The 18,774-nt window shown below is 37.7% G+C and overlaps 1 protein-coding gene across 3 annotated transcripts in view; it reads right to left on the reverse strand.

The window, feature by feature from the left end:
* Positions 1 to 7,176: 7,176 nt before the first annotated feature.
* Positions 7,177 to 18,774, reverse strand: part of ST8SIA1 (ST8 alpha-N-acetyl-neuraminide alpha-2,8-sialyltransferase 1) — a 119,151-nt gene continuing 107,553 nt past the window's right edge. For all 3 annotated transcript variants that reach the window (XM_036889312.2, XM_036889313.2, XM_036889314.2), the window contains one exon: positions 7,177 to 9,002. In XM_036889312.2, coding sequence (XP_036745207.1) covers positions 8,516 to 9,002 — 487 coding nt within the window. In that variant the 3' untranslated portion in view covers positions 7,177 to 8,515. The remainder of the gene's footprint in view (positions 9,003 to 18,774) is intronic.

The raw sequence follows: 18,774 nt of genomic DNA on the forward strand, positions 1-18,774 counted from the left end.
ACTTCGCAAGATTCAGTTGCATCATCCGACAGCACTAGTTCTTCATATCATCCAGAATCTGACGTATATCCAAAATAATAAGTTTCCAAGCAAAAATGCAGTCTGTGACTTGTAATTACCCTCCTTCTAGGTTTAGGAATTTTTGAGTAATTAATGGCTTTGGATTCGTAATATCTGTTTTTGGATGTTTAAATCGAAACAAAGTAGGACAGCAGGATTCAGTAGTGTCTAGATTTTTTTTTACTTAATGATAGTTGGTGAAAACCAGTTAAATCTGTTTTCCTCGTATGGTCCAAGAATAGGTTAGGGTAACCCACATTTATATTAGTGCTCTGCCTTCCCCCCTCCAACATGATTCAGCTAAACATCATGAAGATTTAACATTAGGTAATAGAATTATCCTTTCCTAAAATAGCTGTAGTCCAAAAGGCTGTTATACGAGAATGAAGTCAGAGAATTAATAAGGAGATCTTCAGAAAGCATCTCAATCAATTTCTGAGGAGAAATATATGATAAAGGATAGACCAAGGTCACTTTTCCTGATGTCCTTTCCAATGTGTCTGGCAGAACTAGGCCACTAGAGCCCAAGGGAAATGGGACTTTGAAGCAATTATCTGAATAATTCAGATGAGAAGGCACACTTGACCTTGTCAAAGTCACTCATATGAACAGGACAGAATTTAAGTATTTTAAATCTTGTTAGAGATGTGTTAAAGTATCTTTAAGACACACATACTGATACGGACCCATTGTATAAAGGCAAATCGTACTGCTGGAAAAGTATGCTTGTGTGCATATATCATATTAAATAAATACTTGATTTTCTTTCTATTTTACTTTGTCCAATAGATAATGCCTTTCACCCACATAAGAGGCACAAATCGCGTTGTTATATTCTATTCATAGCATTTATAATTCTGTATTTCTAAAATAATTTTCTCCCTAAGCAGTATGAATTTTCATCTGGAAGAAAAAAAAAATCAGTGTGGCTGATATAGATACAAAATAGAGGAATAGAAAAGGAAATATAATTACCCATCTGCTTCTGGGAAATAAAAAGACTTGACAAGCTATAAAAAAAAATCATTTATTCACAGGGTACATTTCCAAATATTCTCCAAGTAAGGGAGGTAGAGAAATTGAGACTTACAGAACCTTCTCACTACCAGGCATAATTACAATGAACACACTAAAGAAAAAGACATGTTTTTACAGCAAACCTCCTCCTATGACATTGCGGTTAGATTCTGTGGAAAGAAACAACGCAGCAGTTCCCAACAGAGAGAGAGAGAGTTTTTTTCAAATCACACTATAAAAAGTACCAATTGGATTTTTTTTTTTACCTGCTACATTATATGAAATTTAAAGAAGGAAATGAGCATTGATTTTCCCTCTTGCCAGTGGAGTTTGACTTTATGAGGAAGAAGTAATCCCATGTATATTTCAAAGGTGATTTCAATTCTATAGTCTAATCTAAAAATCTTTATCAGAATTATTGCATCCATGAGCTGGTAGTCAGTACTATGTAAGGAAGAGTATTTGAAGTTTCCTATTCACCTCTTACCTCCAGCCTTTGCAAATTTGCTCTTAAAGAAACAGCTTGCACCACGTGAAGTAATACATAATGTGCAGTAATCAAGTTAAATAAATCAAAGAGCAACTTTCTTTTTCAAAGCTTTTCAGACCAATTGTGCTGTGTGGTGACTAGAGCTCTAGTAATGTTGCTGATTCTTTTTAAATCCTAGGCAAGCGTTTCAATGGACCTGTTCTGGTCTTTTCTCTCCCCTTCCTTCCAGTATCTCTGACTCTGAGGTAGCCCCAGGGCCACCAATCCTCTCAAATTGTGAATTCAGTATATTATAGGAGGGATGTCTATAGTACCCTACTAACAAGAAACCCCAAAGGATTGGTGCTTAACAATGAATAAGAAACAGAAACAAAATCATCTCCTTGCTTCCATGAATTCTAGAATTCACTGGAGAAACAAACATGTTTAATCTCGGCATCCTCCTGCCGCTAACCTAAGCCGCTCCCTATGGGAAGGTTCTACTACCTCAACAAGGATATTTACATTCTGTTATCAGACGTCTCCAAGGCCTATCTACTATTGTGCATTTATACAAAATAGTCACATTTACTACATTTATAAGAGTTCTTGCTGATGATAAAGATACAGCTTGGAACAGGCACGGTCACACCTCTAAAATGACAGGGCTACATGAAGGAAATGCATAAGAAATGGGAGCCAAGCCAGGAAAAGTTAAGGCACCCTTTGCGACCCCCTATCTGCTCAGCCGTCTTTCTCCTTTCAGTGGCTATAAATAATGCAAGGAGTCTGTGTGCACGCGTGTGTGTGTTCACACTAGAACACGGGGAGAGAAAACACACCTAAATCCGCTTAATGAAAGCCTGTCACCGAAGTCACTGTGAGCAGGGGACTAAAGCTTCCTAGCTCTCACCATGCATAGTATATGGTGACCATGGCTCAAAGGGTCAAGTTCAAGTGACACTTCCGACTGTGGTTGCCTCCTGGTGGAAGGAAATCTAAATCATCTTATTTTGGAAGTATGTGTCAAAGTGGAGGCGGGAGTGTGTGCGTATCTGGGCTCAGGCAGAAACAAAAACACAACTTGGAGAGGGGCAGAGAGGGGGAGACGCGTGTGGACCGTGCGGGCCCACGCAGTTGTCAGGCTTCTGATTTTTTTCCCCTCGGTGTCTCACAGCCTGGCCCCCACACTGCTTCCTTCCTTGCCTTTTCTTCGTGAGCCACAACTACATGACCATACATTTCCTTTAACATGTTTTGAAAAGGTTCTATGCTTTGAACTGCAGGCAAGGAAAACAGTCTGTGCTCTCTGCTTAGCTGCATCCTCAGACCCCTCCCGACAGCCCTTCACAACTAAGACCGTGATTTTCTCTCTCTCTTTTTTATGTTGGTTAAACCTTTTTCTATTACAATTCTCCACTTTTCTTACTGTGCGGAGAAAAACACACATATCTGACTCCCGACGTCTCTGCCCTAGACAAAATCACATCTATTACGCTGTTGGTACTGTGTGAAACATACAATGACTTTTAAATGAAAATGACATGTCAAATGTCATACTATGACAAGTATCTGGAGAAAATCTAATTACATAGGAACAAAAGGGACATGATCAATATATTTGGATACTATTCCATAAAACTCCGAGACAGCTTTGCATCATTGATTATATCCCACAGCTTTCACAGGAAAGCAAAATTAGAAAGGATTTTAGCATAAAATAGAGATCAATAAAAACACAGAGGAGGTAGGTAAATGAGTGACCGTAAACAAAATATAAATTCCTCTTTTTGTATTTTAAAAAAGATACAGCCGTGGGCTTCGGTTATCTCACATGCATTGTCAATCAATTTATAATAAGTTACTTGTTCCTTATTTGTTAGGAGATAGAAGAAATCAGAAATGCTGGCACCGGAAAGAAGAAAATCAGAGAAAGAAAACAGAAGCATGTTTTTCCTTATTGGAATGACGAGCAGAGGTAATGTTTGGACAATGTCATGGACTCGTTTCCATTTCTAACCTCTAGGATCTATGTAAACAATTCAAATGACAAGCCTAGGCTGAGGGTAAAGCCAACAGTATCCATTTTCATATGATAGAAGGAGAAAAGGCAGTCGGAGATTCAGGTAAGTCTCTCCCACTTACATAGTAGTAATTTTATAGTACGCAACCTAAATATTGTGGCCTCATAGTTAGGAGTTTCCAACAGACACTCCAGGCTTCTGCATTCCTCCTCCTAAGTTATCTCCAGGGCTTTAAAGGGGCTATAAGGGAACGGGTGGAATATTTTATATCTTCCTAGCTTTAAGGACTCAGAAAAATCCATCTGAGTCAGGAAAAAGCCCCATTTTTAATTATCGCCAGCAGGGACATAATTAGGTCAGGGTGACCAGAATTCTGTCACAGGACACCTAATTTTGGAGAGCACCCGTTAAGAAGAAAAAAAAAATGTTTAAGGCAGTGTAAAATTTTAAGCTTCTCAGCAAATTTCCACACCCACTCTCTAGTCACAAGGCCGCTAGCTCGACCCCAGCGCCAGGCGAGCTTCCTTGGTAGTGGACAGAGATAGATAGTGCTGGAAAGCCAAGGTCAAGGGAAAAGGCATCTCTGACTCTTTGCATACTGACACCCTGGGAAGTGGGGCCTCTTCCTCCTTTCTGCTCGCCTCATCCTGCCCCTAGCACACAAGAGATTGGAGTTGCTGAAATCACTCGTCATATTTAGTTATGGTTCCTGCTGACCTTGTTAGGGCTTAACCTAAATTGCTAGTGCCTCGGAGTTGTTTATCCACTTCCATCCCTGATGTGTGTCCACCCAAAGTCCTGTAATCTGAGAGTCGAGCTCTACACTGGGAAGATAAAGAAATAAAAGCATAGTAAAGCACAGTATTGCTCTCAGGCCCCATTCCTCTATATACTTTTTCTCAAGTTCCCACAAAGTTCTTAAAGATCGTGATCTTTGCAACTCTAAAAACAGAGCAGATATTACCTGGTCCTGGTGGGAAAGTTTATATAGCACAATAAGAATTTTTAAAGTTTTGAGTGGACTGTGTAATTTTTTCCTCTTAGGTCCCTTCTGACAAAGATTTGTCAATTAAATTTCACAAAATCGTTTTTAAACAGAAATGAAAACTACAGATGGCTTTTTCCAAAAAAAGAAATAGAACAAGAATACAAAATTATCATAGTTGCTGATAAGAAGAAATTTTTTTGATATTGTTTCCACTTGAAACCATCTATTACACTCTTGTAAAGCTTTTGAATAATCTAAGAAAATTTTGGCAGATTCAGAATCCTGGGATCTCTTGCTACTGTCCATGTGGATTTTTTTAGCCATGCTGCCCATTACTTAGGCACATTATATTTAACCTAAACCAAGTTTTTAGCTATAAGAAGGGTACACACGTCACAAAGCCAAACCAAGGTATTATCTGAACATCTGCCATTTTAGATCATTTGAATCATTTACTCTTGTTTAAATAGCTAAAAAATGAACAATACAGAAACAAAATCCAGGGAGCACTCTTTGAGTTGCTGTGTTAATTGCAGCTGAGATGCACAGCATTATATATACTGTTGGCCAGATGCTCTCTATAAAGGATATATATCCAGTGTCCTCTTCCATATAAAACTCTTTCATTTAAAAATTACTTTTCTTTCTTATGGAATGACTTTATCCGTCACCCATCTTAATTTTACTGAAGTGTAGTCAAAATCAAACAGAGGACATCCTTGTTCACCATCCTTGGCAGCAATGAAATTCTCAAAGTGGAGCTAATAAAAAAAAGTTGCATCAGATACTCATTTTCAGTTTCTTCACCCCCTCCTCTTTTGCCCCCATGGAGCAACCTAATTTTTGTCACTAAAAAATGATTTAAAAATTAGGCTGATTTTGGAGGGTGATGTGCTTGCTCTCTTGACAGATGCATTGCAAGTGTTGAAATATTTTTTTGATTGAATGTGTCTACAATAGCCTGAGTGTCTTCTGAACTAATCTTAAGGGTCAGCAATATTAAAATGTAATTCAGCAAATTTGGCAAAACATGGGGCCCAATTCTGAAGGGTCTGAACTTCAGATAAACAAAATAAAATAGTAAGTGTTAAGAATTCAACTCGTTAATAGTAATAGAGTATTCTGGAGTACTTTGTAAGATAATTCTAGAGAGAGTCTCACTTAAAAACACATGTATTTCAATAAGGATACATATGTAAAACTTTATGCTACACACACACACACACACACACACACACACACACAAGCAAACCCCTCCCACTCCTAGGCTTAGATACATCTATCTAACCACAGAAAGGGAGTATGTATGGGTATAAAAAGTGTCAGCTGTAATCTACTCTAAGAAAACAATCATTAAATTGTAGTCATACTTTGAATGACATGAGCATGAACATGTGTCCTTAACTAAAGACAATATGGAACAATCTAAACATCATTTTAGTCTAATCCAGGGATTCTCTATCTTGGTACTACTGACATTTTAGCCTGGGTAAGTCTTTGCTGCTGTGGGCGGTGAACAGGATGTCCTCTGTTTAACAGGGCATACTGTCTAGCAGAATCCCTGGCCTCTGTCCACTCCAAATCATGACAATCAAGAATGTCTCCAGACATCACCAAATGTCATCAGACAGGAGAATTCCCCCCAACTCCATGTTGAGAAGCAGTGTTCTAATTCATTAAATGTATCAGTTTGGGCCATTTCTGTGTTGCCTTTCAGAAGCCACAAATTTACAGACTAAACACTGCACAAACCAATTGCATAAATCTATCCCAGGATCCTAAGAAGAATGTAAAATGTACATCCTAAGAAGATATAAAATTCTCAGAGCACATTTTCACTGGAACTCTGATGCAAGGGCTTTATGGAGATCGTAAGTTACGTTTTAACAATTTTAACAATTAAAGCACTAATATGAGTCACACATATTTTATTAATGTTTATATGAGTTTTTCCTTAGCCCTTCACATTTTTGATGAAGTGTGTAGGTAAAAATGTATTCCTTTTTAATGTAATTATTAAATAATAACTCTAGAGTAAATATATTCAGGGTTGCACATATAGCGAATATGGAGCATGGCTCACAGTACATTCTCATTCCATTTCTGCTGCCATTTAAGATCAAAATAGCAAATCAGGACTGCACAGAATTGATCCTCTCAAATTCTTAACTTTCTAAGTACCAGTATAATCTGTGTTATGTCAACCAGTCATATTTCAACTGTTTATTTCTATGGTAACTTCAATGCTCAATGTTATTTAGAAACTGCCCTATTCACAATGGTGAATCCTCCCAGTGCTTTATTGTCTCTCTTTTAAGTGAACATACCAAAAACTGCCACCTGTTTAAATATGGTATACCAAGTTTCTACCATTACACATGGAGTAGAACTTCTTGGCGTTATTTACCTACATTTTCATCACACTTAGTGATTTCTAGTGTCATCTTTCAGATTAAGGCATTCCAAAGCAAAAAGACAATGAGAAGCTTCCTTCACCTTTCTCTTATATACAAACATATTTGGCTGCTTGTAATCTTGCCAGTAGAGTTTGTTTGCAGCGTGTCAAAGCTGATGTAACAAGCTTTCTAAGTAGTCTTACCTGCTGTCGAGAGAATAACTAGTAATTCACATCCCTTTACTTGTGTGACCATGCTCAACACAGGTCTATTCGTGAGATGTTGGGGAGAGTTAAAATAAATAAAACAATTCTGCTCATTTTGGGTAAGCCTATGGGGGTGAAGTTTGCAACTCATGCTGGTTTGAGCATTGTGAGCAGCAACCAATAAGCTGGCTGTCTTGTATCAAGCTGTAGTGGGCAGCACATTTGAAGCTCTCCAACACGGGTTATAGATCTTTGTCATGCCAGGATATGTGGATTCGGCTTTCATAGCTGCATGGTAATGAGCTTTGTTTAACTGTGTGTACAAATGTGTGTGGGTGTGTGCATGAGCATATGCATGCTTGTATGTGTGGATGCATATGTTTTATCTTGGAGTGAATGTACCTTGGTGGATAGAATGGGGATGTGTATTCCAGTCTGTCATCCAGAACCTAAACTTTTACTTCACTGTGCTTTACTTCATCTCTGAACATTAAATTATGAAGACAGTTATGCTAATTTGTAAATGAATAATGCACTGGCATTTGAACTTTTTTTTTGCACTAAAATAATAATGACGATGCAAATAGTCTTACATAATGCAGACCTAAAATTCGGTTTATGTCCGAAATTCTGAGGAGGAGGGAAAGTGGCTCATGTTATCTAGACTTTGAATCAACACAGTCTAAATTCAACAATACTTCACATTGTCTAAGTAGACTTGACGAAAGGGGAGGAGGCAATTCTTACTTAACATTTTTTAAATAGAGGGGGACTATAGTTAACATAGACTTGGTTTAACAAATCACAATAATCAATTGCAGTGTTTTGTATCCTTATTATTCAGTAAGGGAATTTTTAATCTACCCATCACCCAACTCACTGCCCCTAAATAGGGCAAAAATAGATAATAATTTTTAAAACCCTATGGTTCTAATGTCACTCTTAGTAAGACAGGTTTTTTTATGAAGCCAGTTTGTGTTGATAATCAGTAACACTTTGGCCTGGCATTTCATTTTTTCCACCTTGATTAATTTCTCATCTTCCACCAGAGGTCCAACTTGTCCGTGAAATGTACCTTCTAGATTTAAACCATGTCAATGTGCTTTGCCAACATCACTTCATCAGTGTGTTATTCGTTGCAAATCCACATGTGCTATAAAATATTTCACAGGATGTGCATTTCTTATTTGTCCTCCAAGCTAACATTAAAAGTAGAAATCTCCTTGGGTTTTCATTCTTTCTGTTTTCCAAGTGGTCCATGCAAATCCATGAAATGACTTGACCATTTCCTTTTGGAGTCATGTAGAAAACCTAACAAAAATGCCCCGGCTCAGTTCTTTCTTTCTCCGTGGTCCCTAGGAAGTGGGCTGGAGTGAGGTGCCCTCACACGGGTCTAGCTGCATTCTCAGCGCACCGATTTTATGAAGATACCAGAGCTGGAGGAATTCCTCTGGCATGGCATGGAAGCCAGAAAAGGGCAAGACGTTATCATAGTAATGGTGGCTGAGGGGCTGGTCATGCATATTCACAGAGAAGGGCCAGAAGCCATAGATGGACACCTCTTCACAGAGGCCCAGGGCTGCACTCACCAGGAAGAGTCCTGTGGACAGGCGCTTGGCATGGATTCCCCTACTTTTCCAGAACTTCCCGATGCTACGCAGAAAGTTGGGGTTGGCAAAGAGCACTGTTTGATTGGCACCAACATCTGACAGTGTATAGTAAACCCGGAGGGATGGTTCTGTTCCTGTCTTCATAGAAAAGGCGGGCATGTAGATGTAACTGTGGTTATAGATTTTCATGTTGTCCACAAATGTCTTCCTGGACCACAGCAGGTTCTGAAACCTATTGAACAGGATAAGAGGCTCAATTAAACCTGGAGAAAAGAACCTCATCAAAACCTACTTGGCTGTTCTTCTGATGACCCTGATAGCTCACATCGTTTCAGTGAAAAACAAAAACACTTCACTTCTCTTTAATGTCCTTCTTGAACTTACCCATTATCTCTCATCAAGTAGCCTGGCTTTCTCCCTCCTTCAGCATCTTAAACTCAGCTCAAGGACACTTAATGGAATTCTCTCTGAACTAAAATGCATTGTTCATTTTGCTTTCTTCCAGAATTTATTTTCTTGGAATGTACAAATGGCTTAATACTCTTGAGTTCACAAAGGCTGTTGGTTGGCTGATGGGATTTTGATAAAAGCTACTTGGGTGGCCTGACATAAGCATAAGACTGGCTTCTTCATCTGCAAATCAAAGGAGCCACTTCTAAGATACTTCTTCCCATCAACACTCTATGATTCGGTAAGTATTCAGATTGACCCACTGGAATATAATAACTATTGGATGGAAAAAGAAAGACTATTATTACAAAATGATGCTGAGAGTTGCTCATATTGCCTGCTCCAAAGAACTTTACTTTCCTGTGTTATTTTAGTTTGGGTTACATTGAGGATCTCTGGTTCCAATGTATTCAACTAAAATTGATGGTATACATCCTCTATGTCAGGCACTGGGGAATTAAAAATGTAATGACCCAATTTCAAGAAATTCAAGTCCAGTTGTACAAACAGAACCATAAATGAGTACAACATAATGTTTTAAATTCAGCAGTTGATATTTGTGTAAAGTACTATGGAACCCAGATGAAAAAATAATGAATTTTGCCTTGGGAGAAGAAAGTTACAGAGAGGGGATGATTGACACTGAACTATGCCTTCTTTGGAAAACAACATGGAAAATAGCAACTAAACTAGAAGGGGCACCACTTGGGGCCCGGGCAAGTGCCCAGTGAACTGAAACGGTCGTGAGGATGCAGGGTCCCTGGGACAGGCGAGGCAGGAACAGTGGAGGCAGGGGTGGAACACCAGGCCTGTGACAAAACCCTTTGAGTGTGTCTCTCATTTGTCTTGACTTCACTCTGTGATGACAGGGAACCTTACCTACTGTTTGGTTATAAATATGTCTTCATTGGTTTGCTTGTTGATCTGTGTTAAAAAAAGGTAACCCTGGTGATCCGGGGAAAGATCACACTGGCGGCCTGCAGACCAGGTTGCGTGCAGGGAGAACAGTAGCATCTAGGGATGGAATTGAGCCTGATGTGTTGGTGGGCTCATTATAAATGTGTGAAACTAAGATTCTGAATAAGCAAATCTACAGAATTTTACATAGCAGTCAGTGTTATTAACTCCACCTGCCAAAGAAAGGTGTGTTTCTCATGACCAAAATAAGGGAAATTGCTCAAGTTTTCTTCATGTTCTTGACTCAGCAGCCTGCTATAGCATGTCTCTCTGGGCTCTAACAAACAGAAAAGTGGTAACAGGGTTTTAGTAGAATCACTCTACCCTAGAAGTGGTTATGGTTAAATAACCAATACAAATCCCTGCTTCCCAATCACAAAAGGCTCTGCTTAGTAATTCTTCTACTTTCTCCATTGCCTACCCATATTTTCTGCTCTCTTCCTAATACACTAATGCTTTCCCAATCAGGCAGACACACCCTACAGACAGCCTCCCCCTTCGTTTAAACTGCAGTTCTCAAACTCTGGTTCTAATGAGAGTGAACTAGGTTGCTGAATTTGTATCCAGCACTCCCTGGCAATTCTGATGCAGGTGTCCAGACGTTATACTGATTTAGAAAATTAAAGCCATCAGTGTAAGTTGTCCAGCTCTCTGCATCTGTCCCTCAACATCTCTTTCTTTACATCGTCTAATTTTATCCTTGTTGCAATTCTAAGAGGAAGAAGTGCCCCCTTTCCCTGAGTGTCTTAAAACAAGCCTTTTCACCTTCTAAGGAACTCATGTTCAGAGTGGGTCTCCCCTCTTTAAGACATTTAACCTTTCCATTTCTACTGAATGATTCCCTTTGAACATGGTTAGAACTTAAGAGAAAACTCTTCATATAGCTTTACTGTTCCCAGAGTGACATTCCAGTTTCTCATTCCACCACCTCGGTTCCAGAGCAGCTGGTCTACCTCTGCTTTTTCCCCGTCCTGCTTTCACTCCTTCCTTACTGCCGTGCAGAACGGCTCTTACTCAGAGGGCTCTGCTGGTCAGTGGAATCCATCCCTGTTTTTGTAGTGGACTACGGACTAACGAGGATTACAGAGCCAATAAAATCAGGGCAATTGATTTTATGTTCCCTGTCTTAAAGCTGGCTGATTTTTCTTCATGAGGGTAGCCTTCCTTCCTTGAGTTTTGACTTTGAAAAGGAACACACATCTTGAATTTACTACAGTGTTAATTTTATTGACACAGTTAAAGAACTAGCTTATGTTACACCTTTACCTACCCTGTTCTTCAACAAATGACTATTTAAAAGTTTGATTCAATTCAATACTTACTTATGGCATATTTGACATATTTAATGTTATCCTGATCAAGAGCTTAATAGGGGTGATTTTGAATTTTATTAAATTATTACAAAATTCAACTAGAATTATCAAAGAGTACTGTCCCAACTTCTCTCTCCAGCCTCGCACTTGCCCACTCTCTCTGCCCTCACCCACGCTCCAGCCATCCCTTTATGTGCACCTGTCCACATCTTTCAGCATTTATAGGTTCCTTTGGGCTCATCCATTCATTGCTCTGGTGGAGTTCTGCCTATATATCAAGACTTAGCTTAAATTTTTCCTTCTCCAACTTATTCCTTCCTTCTGACTTGAGCCCTCAAAGGAGTCTTCTTAGAACTCTTCAGTATCAACTGATCATATCCTACAATGCTATGCACTCCTTGAAGACAAAGGACAAGTCTTATTCATCTTTTAATTTTTACAACCTAACTCATGTACTGTATGAACAGAAAACCATAAAATAATAATTTAAAAAAAAAGAAAAATAGAGTCGGATCAATGAATTATTATAAATAGAAATGATTAATATATAATGAATATGGGCATGAACAGAAGATACTTATCAACAGAAAGCGCAGAAAGCACAAAACAGAGCACATTTTACAAATGAACTTAATATAGGATAATAAAGAGAGATGATAACATTTTAAAATATAATAATATCAAGATAATTACTTAATCTGGAAATTTGAGGGGAAATAGATTCATACTTGATAAGAAAGTTGTAAAATAATTTCCAGATAAGTAAAATAAATATTTAAAGTCTACATTACAAGAAAAACTAAAGAAAATAAATTGTGAGTTTATCAGACATTTGCAAATCTCTTCCCACAAAGGAAAATATTGACAAAATTGATTATGTCAAGATGTGAAACTTCATTACCATGAAAAATAAGATAATTAAAATAAAGGGAATGACTGAAAAATATTTTCATCAAATATGACAACTAGAAGGCTAATGTTGATAACATTAGAGCCTAAATACAGATATACTGACATGAAGATGGGCAAAAATACAATTAATCTAAAAGAAATTTCAATTAATAAAAAATGTTAAAATGTTCAACTTCGGATTAGCCAAGAGGCTAACTAGATAGAATCAGGAAAAGTGAGGGTCCAGCTTTCCTCTCTTACGGCACATTTCAGAAATGAGAGAGAAAATGTTTTTAAAAATCTACATCCACCCTGAAAAACATAAAGAAGGAAAAACCCCATGAGTCCCTAAATGTGAGCTACCTCTGAAAAGCATGGAGCTTACGTAAGGAAACCAGCGCATAAACTAACCTGCTGAGCATCACTCTAACAGGCGACAGTGCCCTATACCTAAAGCAAGAGATACAGGAGAAGGTGGTTGTCTTAGAGCAATCCACCAGGTTATTGTTCAGATTATGGGGCAGTAGGGACAACTGGATGGACTGCACCCAAAAGCCTGCACTAGCCAATTATCACCATGTGTAGCGGGAAGGGGACGTCAGCCTCTAGGGAGGAATAGTGGCTGTGTGCCCAGAGCTAGCCCAGCCCAGAGAAAACCAGGGATTTTTTCAACCAGTGCTGTATTGGCAGCCAAGCTTATAGTTCCCAAGTAGAATAGTGACACTGACTGGCCCAAGTGAAAAGATATGTAGATAATGGCATTTGGGAGTCACCCAAGAGAAAGGTACCTGGCCACCTTCTCAACCAAGAGTGAAGTCCACCTGTGAGAGGTCCAGACTGCACAAAGCTTCCTGTTGCCAAAGAAGAACAGACAGCCAAGATCAGCAGACACTAAGGAAAGCATTCAAAATGACACTCAGAACAAGATGGAAGAAAAAAATGAACTTCAAGGAAACCAGAATCATCCAAGAAGCAGAAGAAAACTCTATAATTTGTTTGGAAATATTAACAGTTATGGCATCCATGAAGTAGACTGTTATGAAAAGTCTTGCCTATAGTAGTCGCTATAATAGAAAAGGAACATTTAGATAATAAGAGCCCCTGTCAATGTAAAAAGTTAACAGATGGATTCTGGGAAAGGAAAGCTTCAGGAAAACAGCTACCCAGCAGGCCCAGAAACCCACCAACCAGATTCTAGTGGGAGAAAAAGTTTCTGAAAGAATATCTCAGCAACAACAAAGAGGCCTGATAGACTGACATGTCGGCAGTTCTGATGGGAGTCTGGAATAAATGACTGTTGCATGGAAAACCTTAAGTTGCTCTAGGGAAAAGTTAAAAGTTGAGAAGGATATTAATACTTGTAATACACTTTTTGTCTCAGATGAGCATCGCTATGTAGACACTAATGTGAGCACTGACTATGATGTGACGGTGATATATCTGGGTTGAGAAGTCAGGAAAGCATAGTTGTGATGGTGGGGGGCTATGGGGAGCCCTTTAAGAGAGATAAATCTCTATTTTTCCATAAGAAATCTGCAGAAAAATCAGAAAGTTTAAAACTATAATCAAGCATTCTGCTTTGAAATGTAACAAGAGAAAAATCAGCTACAGAAGTTGCAAATCTTGAAACACTTCTTGGAATGTGAGAGAGGAGATTGCTTCTTTCCCACTTTAAGTTTTGCCATGCTACTTGATTGTTAAAACTATATGCATGTGTTATTTTGGTAAAAATGGAAATTAAAATTTTAAGTCATAAAAAGATCAAGCAATTTATATTTATATTGGTCAATATAAATTTTGTAATAGGAAATTTAATGCACTAACAGAGTTTCAAAATACATATAGTAAACACTGATTAAAATTCAGGTAAGTAGGGGGCCATCAGGTGAGAAATTGGGGATCAACAGAGGTGAGGCTTAGAACCTCTCCCCCCCTGTTTTGAGAGAAATCTTCTGCATCCGTGGATGTTTTATTGCCCTTGTCTAGCTTGGATTAACACATAGTCTACAGGCACACACCTGATCATCTACATTTGCTCTCTTACAACACTAAACTATGTTTTCTACCTTTATCTTGTATCTACCTACCACTTCAGCATTTTATTAAAAATAATAATAATAAAGAGAGAAATGTGGTATCCACATATAAATCAAGTATAAAAATCAAATGAGTATTCATATTTGAACTGTTTATAGTTCAAAATGCATGAGCAAAACCGAAAGTTTCTGTGATGACTGCCCTTGTACTGTTCACTATGTAACTTATTCACTATGTAAGAATTTGTTCTCCATGTAAGAACTTGTTTGTTATGCTTCAGAAGATTGGAGACTGACGAAAATTAGGCTTGGGATGGATTAATGATTGTGCATTGAGCACTGACTCCCCTATACAGAATTTTATTGTTGTGAACAACCATTTGATCAATAAATATGAGAGATGCCCTCACAACAACAAAAAAGAAAAAAAAAAGTACACACTTCCAATTGTAAAATAAATAAGTAACCGGGATGTAATGTATAGCATAAGGAATATAGTCAAAATATTGTAACAACTTGGTATGGTGATAGCTGGTACCTAGAATTATCATGTATATAAATGTTGAATCACTGTATTGTACACCTGAAACTAATGTAATGTAATACTGTGTGTCAACTACCCTTCAATAAAAAAATAAAAAATAAAAAAATAAAAATAAATAAAATAAAAAAAGATTCATCAGAAAAAAAAAAAAATTCAGGTAAGTATTCACAAACCCACAGTCATGGTGAGTTTTCAATTAAAAATGTCTATTATTTTTAAACATAAATAGGAAATTTCTAAAATTGACCACTCATTATGTCACAAAAGGAAATTTGATATATGTAAAAATTCATTAAAACAATTGTCATCATATAGACCATATCATCTGACCAGAAATATAATAAAATGAGAAGTCAACAAAAGAAAGATACACACACACCCGCAATGGAAAAGTTTTTTAAAAACATATTTCAAATATGTTTAGGAGGGGAAATCTGTCAATATTTGCAAATGATATATACATATGTAAGAGAACCAACTGGAAAATAATTTATTGGAACCACTAGAGACTTATACAATATTGACTTTTTAAAATCCACAGCTAAGTCAAGAATGGAAGAACTTCACCTTGATAAAGAATATCTACAAAAAAACCTAACCCTAACATTATACTTTATGGTGAGAAATTTAAAGCTTTCCCACTAAGATCAGAAACAAGTCAAGGATGTTTTTCACCTCCACTTTGCAACATTTTACTGGACGTCCCTGCTAATACAGTTAGACAAGAAAAGGAAATAAAAGGTATACAGATTAGGAAGAAATAAATAAAACTGTCTTTGCAGATGACACAACCATCTATGGAGGAAACCAGAACAATTGATAAAAAAAGAAAATTCCTGAAACTAATAAAAAATTAAGCAAGAATGTAGGACAAAAGAAGTCTGTTGTTTTTCTATGTATCAGCAATGGATATATGGAATTTGAAAGAAAGAAACACAATAGCATTTACATCAGTACCCCCAAAAATGAAGTACTTCAGCATAAATTCAATCTAACAGGATATGTACAAGATCTATGTGAGGAAAACTAAAGAACTCTGATTAACAAAATAAAGGATCTAAATAAATGAGATGTTACTTGAGAGATATTACACGTTCCTGGGTAGGAAAACTAAATATTGTCAAGATGGCAGTTATTCTTAATGTGATCTATCAAATCACTGCAATCCCAATCAAAAGGGCAGGAAGTTATTTTGTGGATATCAACAAATTGGTTCTAAAAGTTATAAGAGAGGCAAAACATCTGGAACAGTCAACACCATATTGAAGGAGAACAAAGTTAGAGGGCTGACGCTATTTGACTTCAAGACTTACAATAAAGCTACAGTAGTCAAAACAGTATGGTATTGGCAAAAGACTAGAATAGACAAATAGATCAAAGGAGCAGAATAGAGAGCCTAGGAACAGACCCACATAAATATAGTCAGCTGATTTTTGACAAGGGAGCAAAGGCAATACAATGGAGCAAAGATTGTCTTTTCAACACATGGTGCTGGTGCAAGTGGACATCCACATGCAAATAAATGAATCTAGACACAGATTTTACACCCAACACAAAATTTAACTGAAAATGGATCAGAGAATTAAATATAAAAGGCAAAACTATAAAACTTCCAGAAGATAACTTAAGAAAAAACCTAGATGACCTTGGCTATAGTGACAACATTTTTAGATAAGTTAACTTTTTAGATGCAATATTTGTGAAAGATATAATATGCTGGGCATCATTAAAATTAAAAACTTTTGCTCTGTGAAAGACAGTATCAAGAGAATGAGAAGACAAGCCAGAACCTGGGAAAAAATATATGCAAAAGACACAGACGATGAAGAACTGTTCTCCAAAATATACAAAGAACACTTTAAATTCAACAATAAAAAAACAAACAGCTCAACTAAAAAATGGGCCAAGATTTTAAAAGACACCTCAACAGACGGCAAATATACATATGAAAAGATGCTCTGGCATTGCTTATCCTCGGGGAAATGCAAATTAAAATAATGACAAGATACCACTACACATCTATGAGAATGGCCAAAATCCCAAACACTAACAACAGCACACACCTGTGAGAGATGGAGCAACAGCAACTCATTCTCACCATGCTGGTGGGGGGATGTTATAATGAGAGAGTATATGTATGTGTGGGGGTAACGGCTCTATGGGAGATCTTTGTACTTTCAATTTTGCTGCAAACAAAAATGCTCTAAATAAACTGTCTTTTAAAAAGATTATTAACAATACAATCCCATGTTGGTAAAATACATTTAAATGTAACAGGGAAGGAGTGGCACGGAGGGGTACGGGGAGCTACAGGTTGTCAGAGAAGGACTATGCCAATGTAACACCTGAACAAAAGCATTAAAGAGAGAACAGGCGTATCTCAGAAATATTAGAGGTTCACTTCCTAACAGCCACAATAATACAAATTACCACAGTGAGTCAAATGAATTTTTTGGTTTCCCAGTGCATATAAAAGCTATGTGTACATTATACTGTAGTCTACTAAGTGATAGCATCACATCTTAAAAAAGTACATACCTTAATTTTAAAATACTTCATGGCTAAAAATGCCATCATCTGAGCATTCGACAAGTTGTAATCTTTTGCTGGTGGAGGGTCTTGTCTCAGTGTGGACGGCTGCACACTGATCACAGTGGTGGCTGCTGAAGGCTCAACTGGCTGCAGCAATTTCTTGAAATAAGACAATGATGAAATTTGCCACACATATTGACTGCCTTTCACGAACAATTTCTCAGTAGCATGCAATGCTGTTTGATAGCATTTTAGGCACAGTAGAATTTCTTTCAAATTTGGAGCCAATCCTCTCAAGCCCTACTACCACTGCCTTATTAACTAAGTTTATGTAATATTCTAAGTCCTTTGTTGTCATTTCAACAATCTTCCCAGCATCTTCACCAGGATTAGTTTCCATATCAAGAAACCATTTTCTTTGCTCATCCATAAAAAGCAACTCTTCATCTGTTAAAGTTTTGTCCCGAGATGCAGCCATTCAACCCCATCTTCAGGCTCCACTTCTAACTCTAGTTCTCCTGCTGTTTCTACCACATCTCGGTTACTTCCTCCTCTGAAGTTTTGAACCCCTGGAATTCATCCATAAGGGTTGAAATCAACGTCCTCCAAACTCCTGTTCATGTCGATAGTTTGACCTCTTCCCATGAATCACGGATGTTCTTAATGGCATCTAGCATGGTGAAACCGTTCCAGAAGGTTTTCAGTTGACTTTGCCCGTAACCATCAGAGGAATCTCCGTCTATGGAAGTGACAGCCTTACAAAATGTATTTCTTAAATACTGAGACTTGAGAGTCAGAATGACTCCTTGATCCATGGACTGCCAAATAGATGTTATGTCACCAGGCATGGCAGCAACATGAACCTTGTACATCTCCATCACAGCTTTGGGTGACCAGGCACATTGTCAATGAGCAGCAGTCTTTTGAAAGAAATCGTTTTTCTTTTCTGAGCAGTAGATCTTAATAGTGGACTTAAATGATTCAGTAAACCACGTGGTAAACAGATACATTGTCATGCAGGCTTTGTTATTCTTTATACAGCACAGGCAGAGTAGATTTAGCATTAATTCTTAAGGACCCTAGGATTTGCAGACTGGTACTTCAAGTTAAAGTCACCAGCTGCAAGAACCTCTAACAAGGCAGTCGGCCTGTCCTTCGAAGCTTGAAGCTAGGCACTGACTTTTCTAGCAATCAAAGTCCTAGATGGCATCTTCTGCCAATAGAGGGCTTTTGTTCTTTTTCTACATTGAAAAGCTGTTGTTTTGTGTAACCACCTTCACT

This window comes from Manis pentadactyla, chromosome 14, assembly GCF_030020395.1.
Source record: "Manis pentadactyla isolate mManPen7 chromosome 14, mManPen7.hap1, whole genome shotgun sequence".
In the NCBI taxonomy this organism is placed as follows: domain Eukaryota; kingdom Metazoa; phylum Chordata; class Mammalia; order Pholidota; family Manidae; genus Manis; species Manis pentadactyla.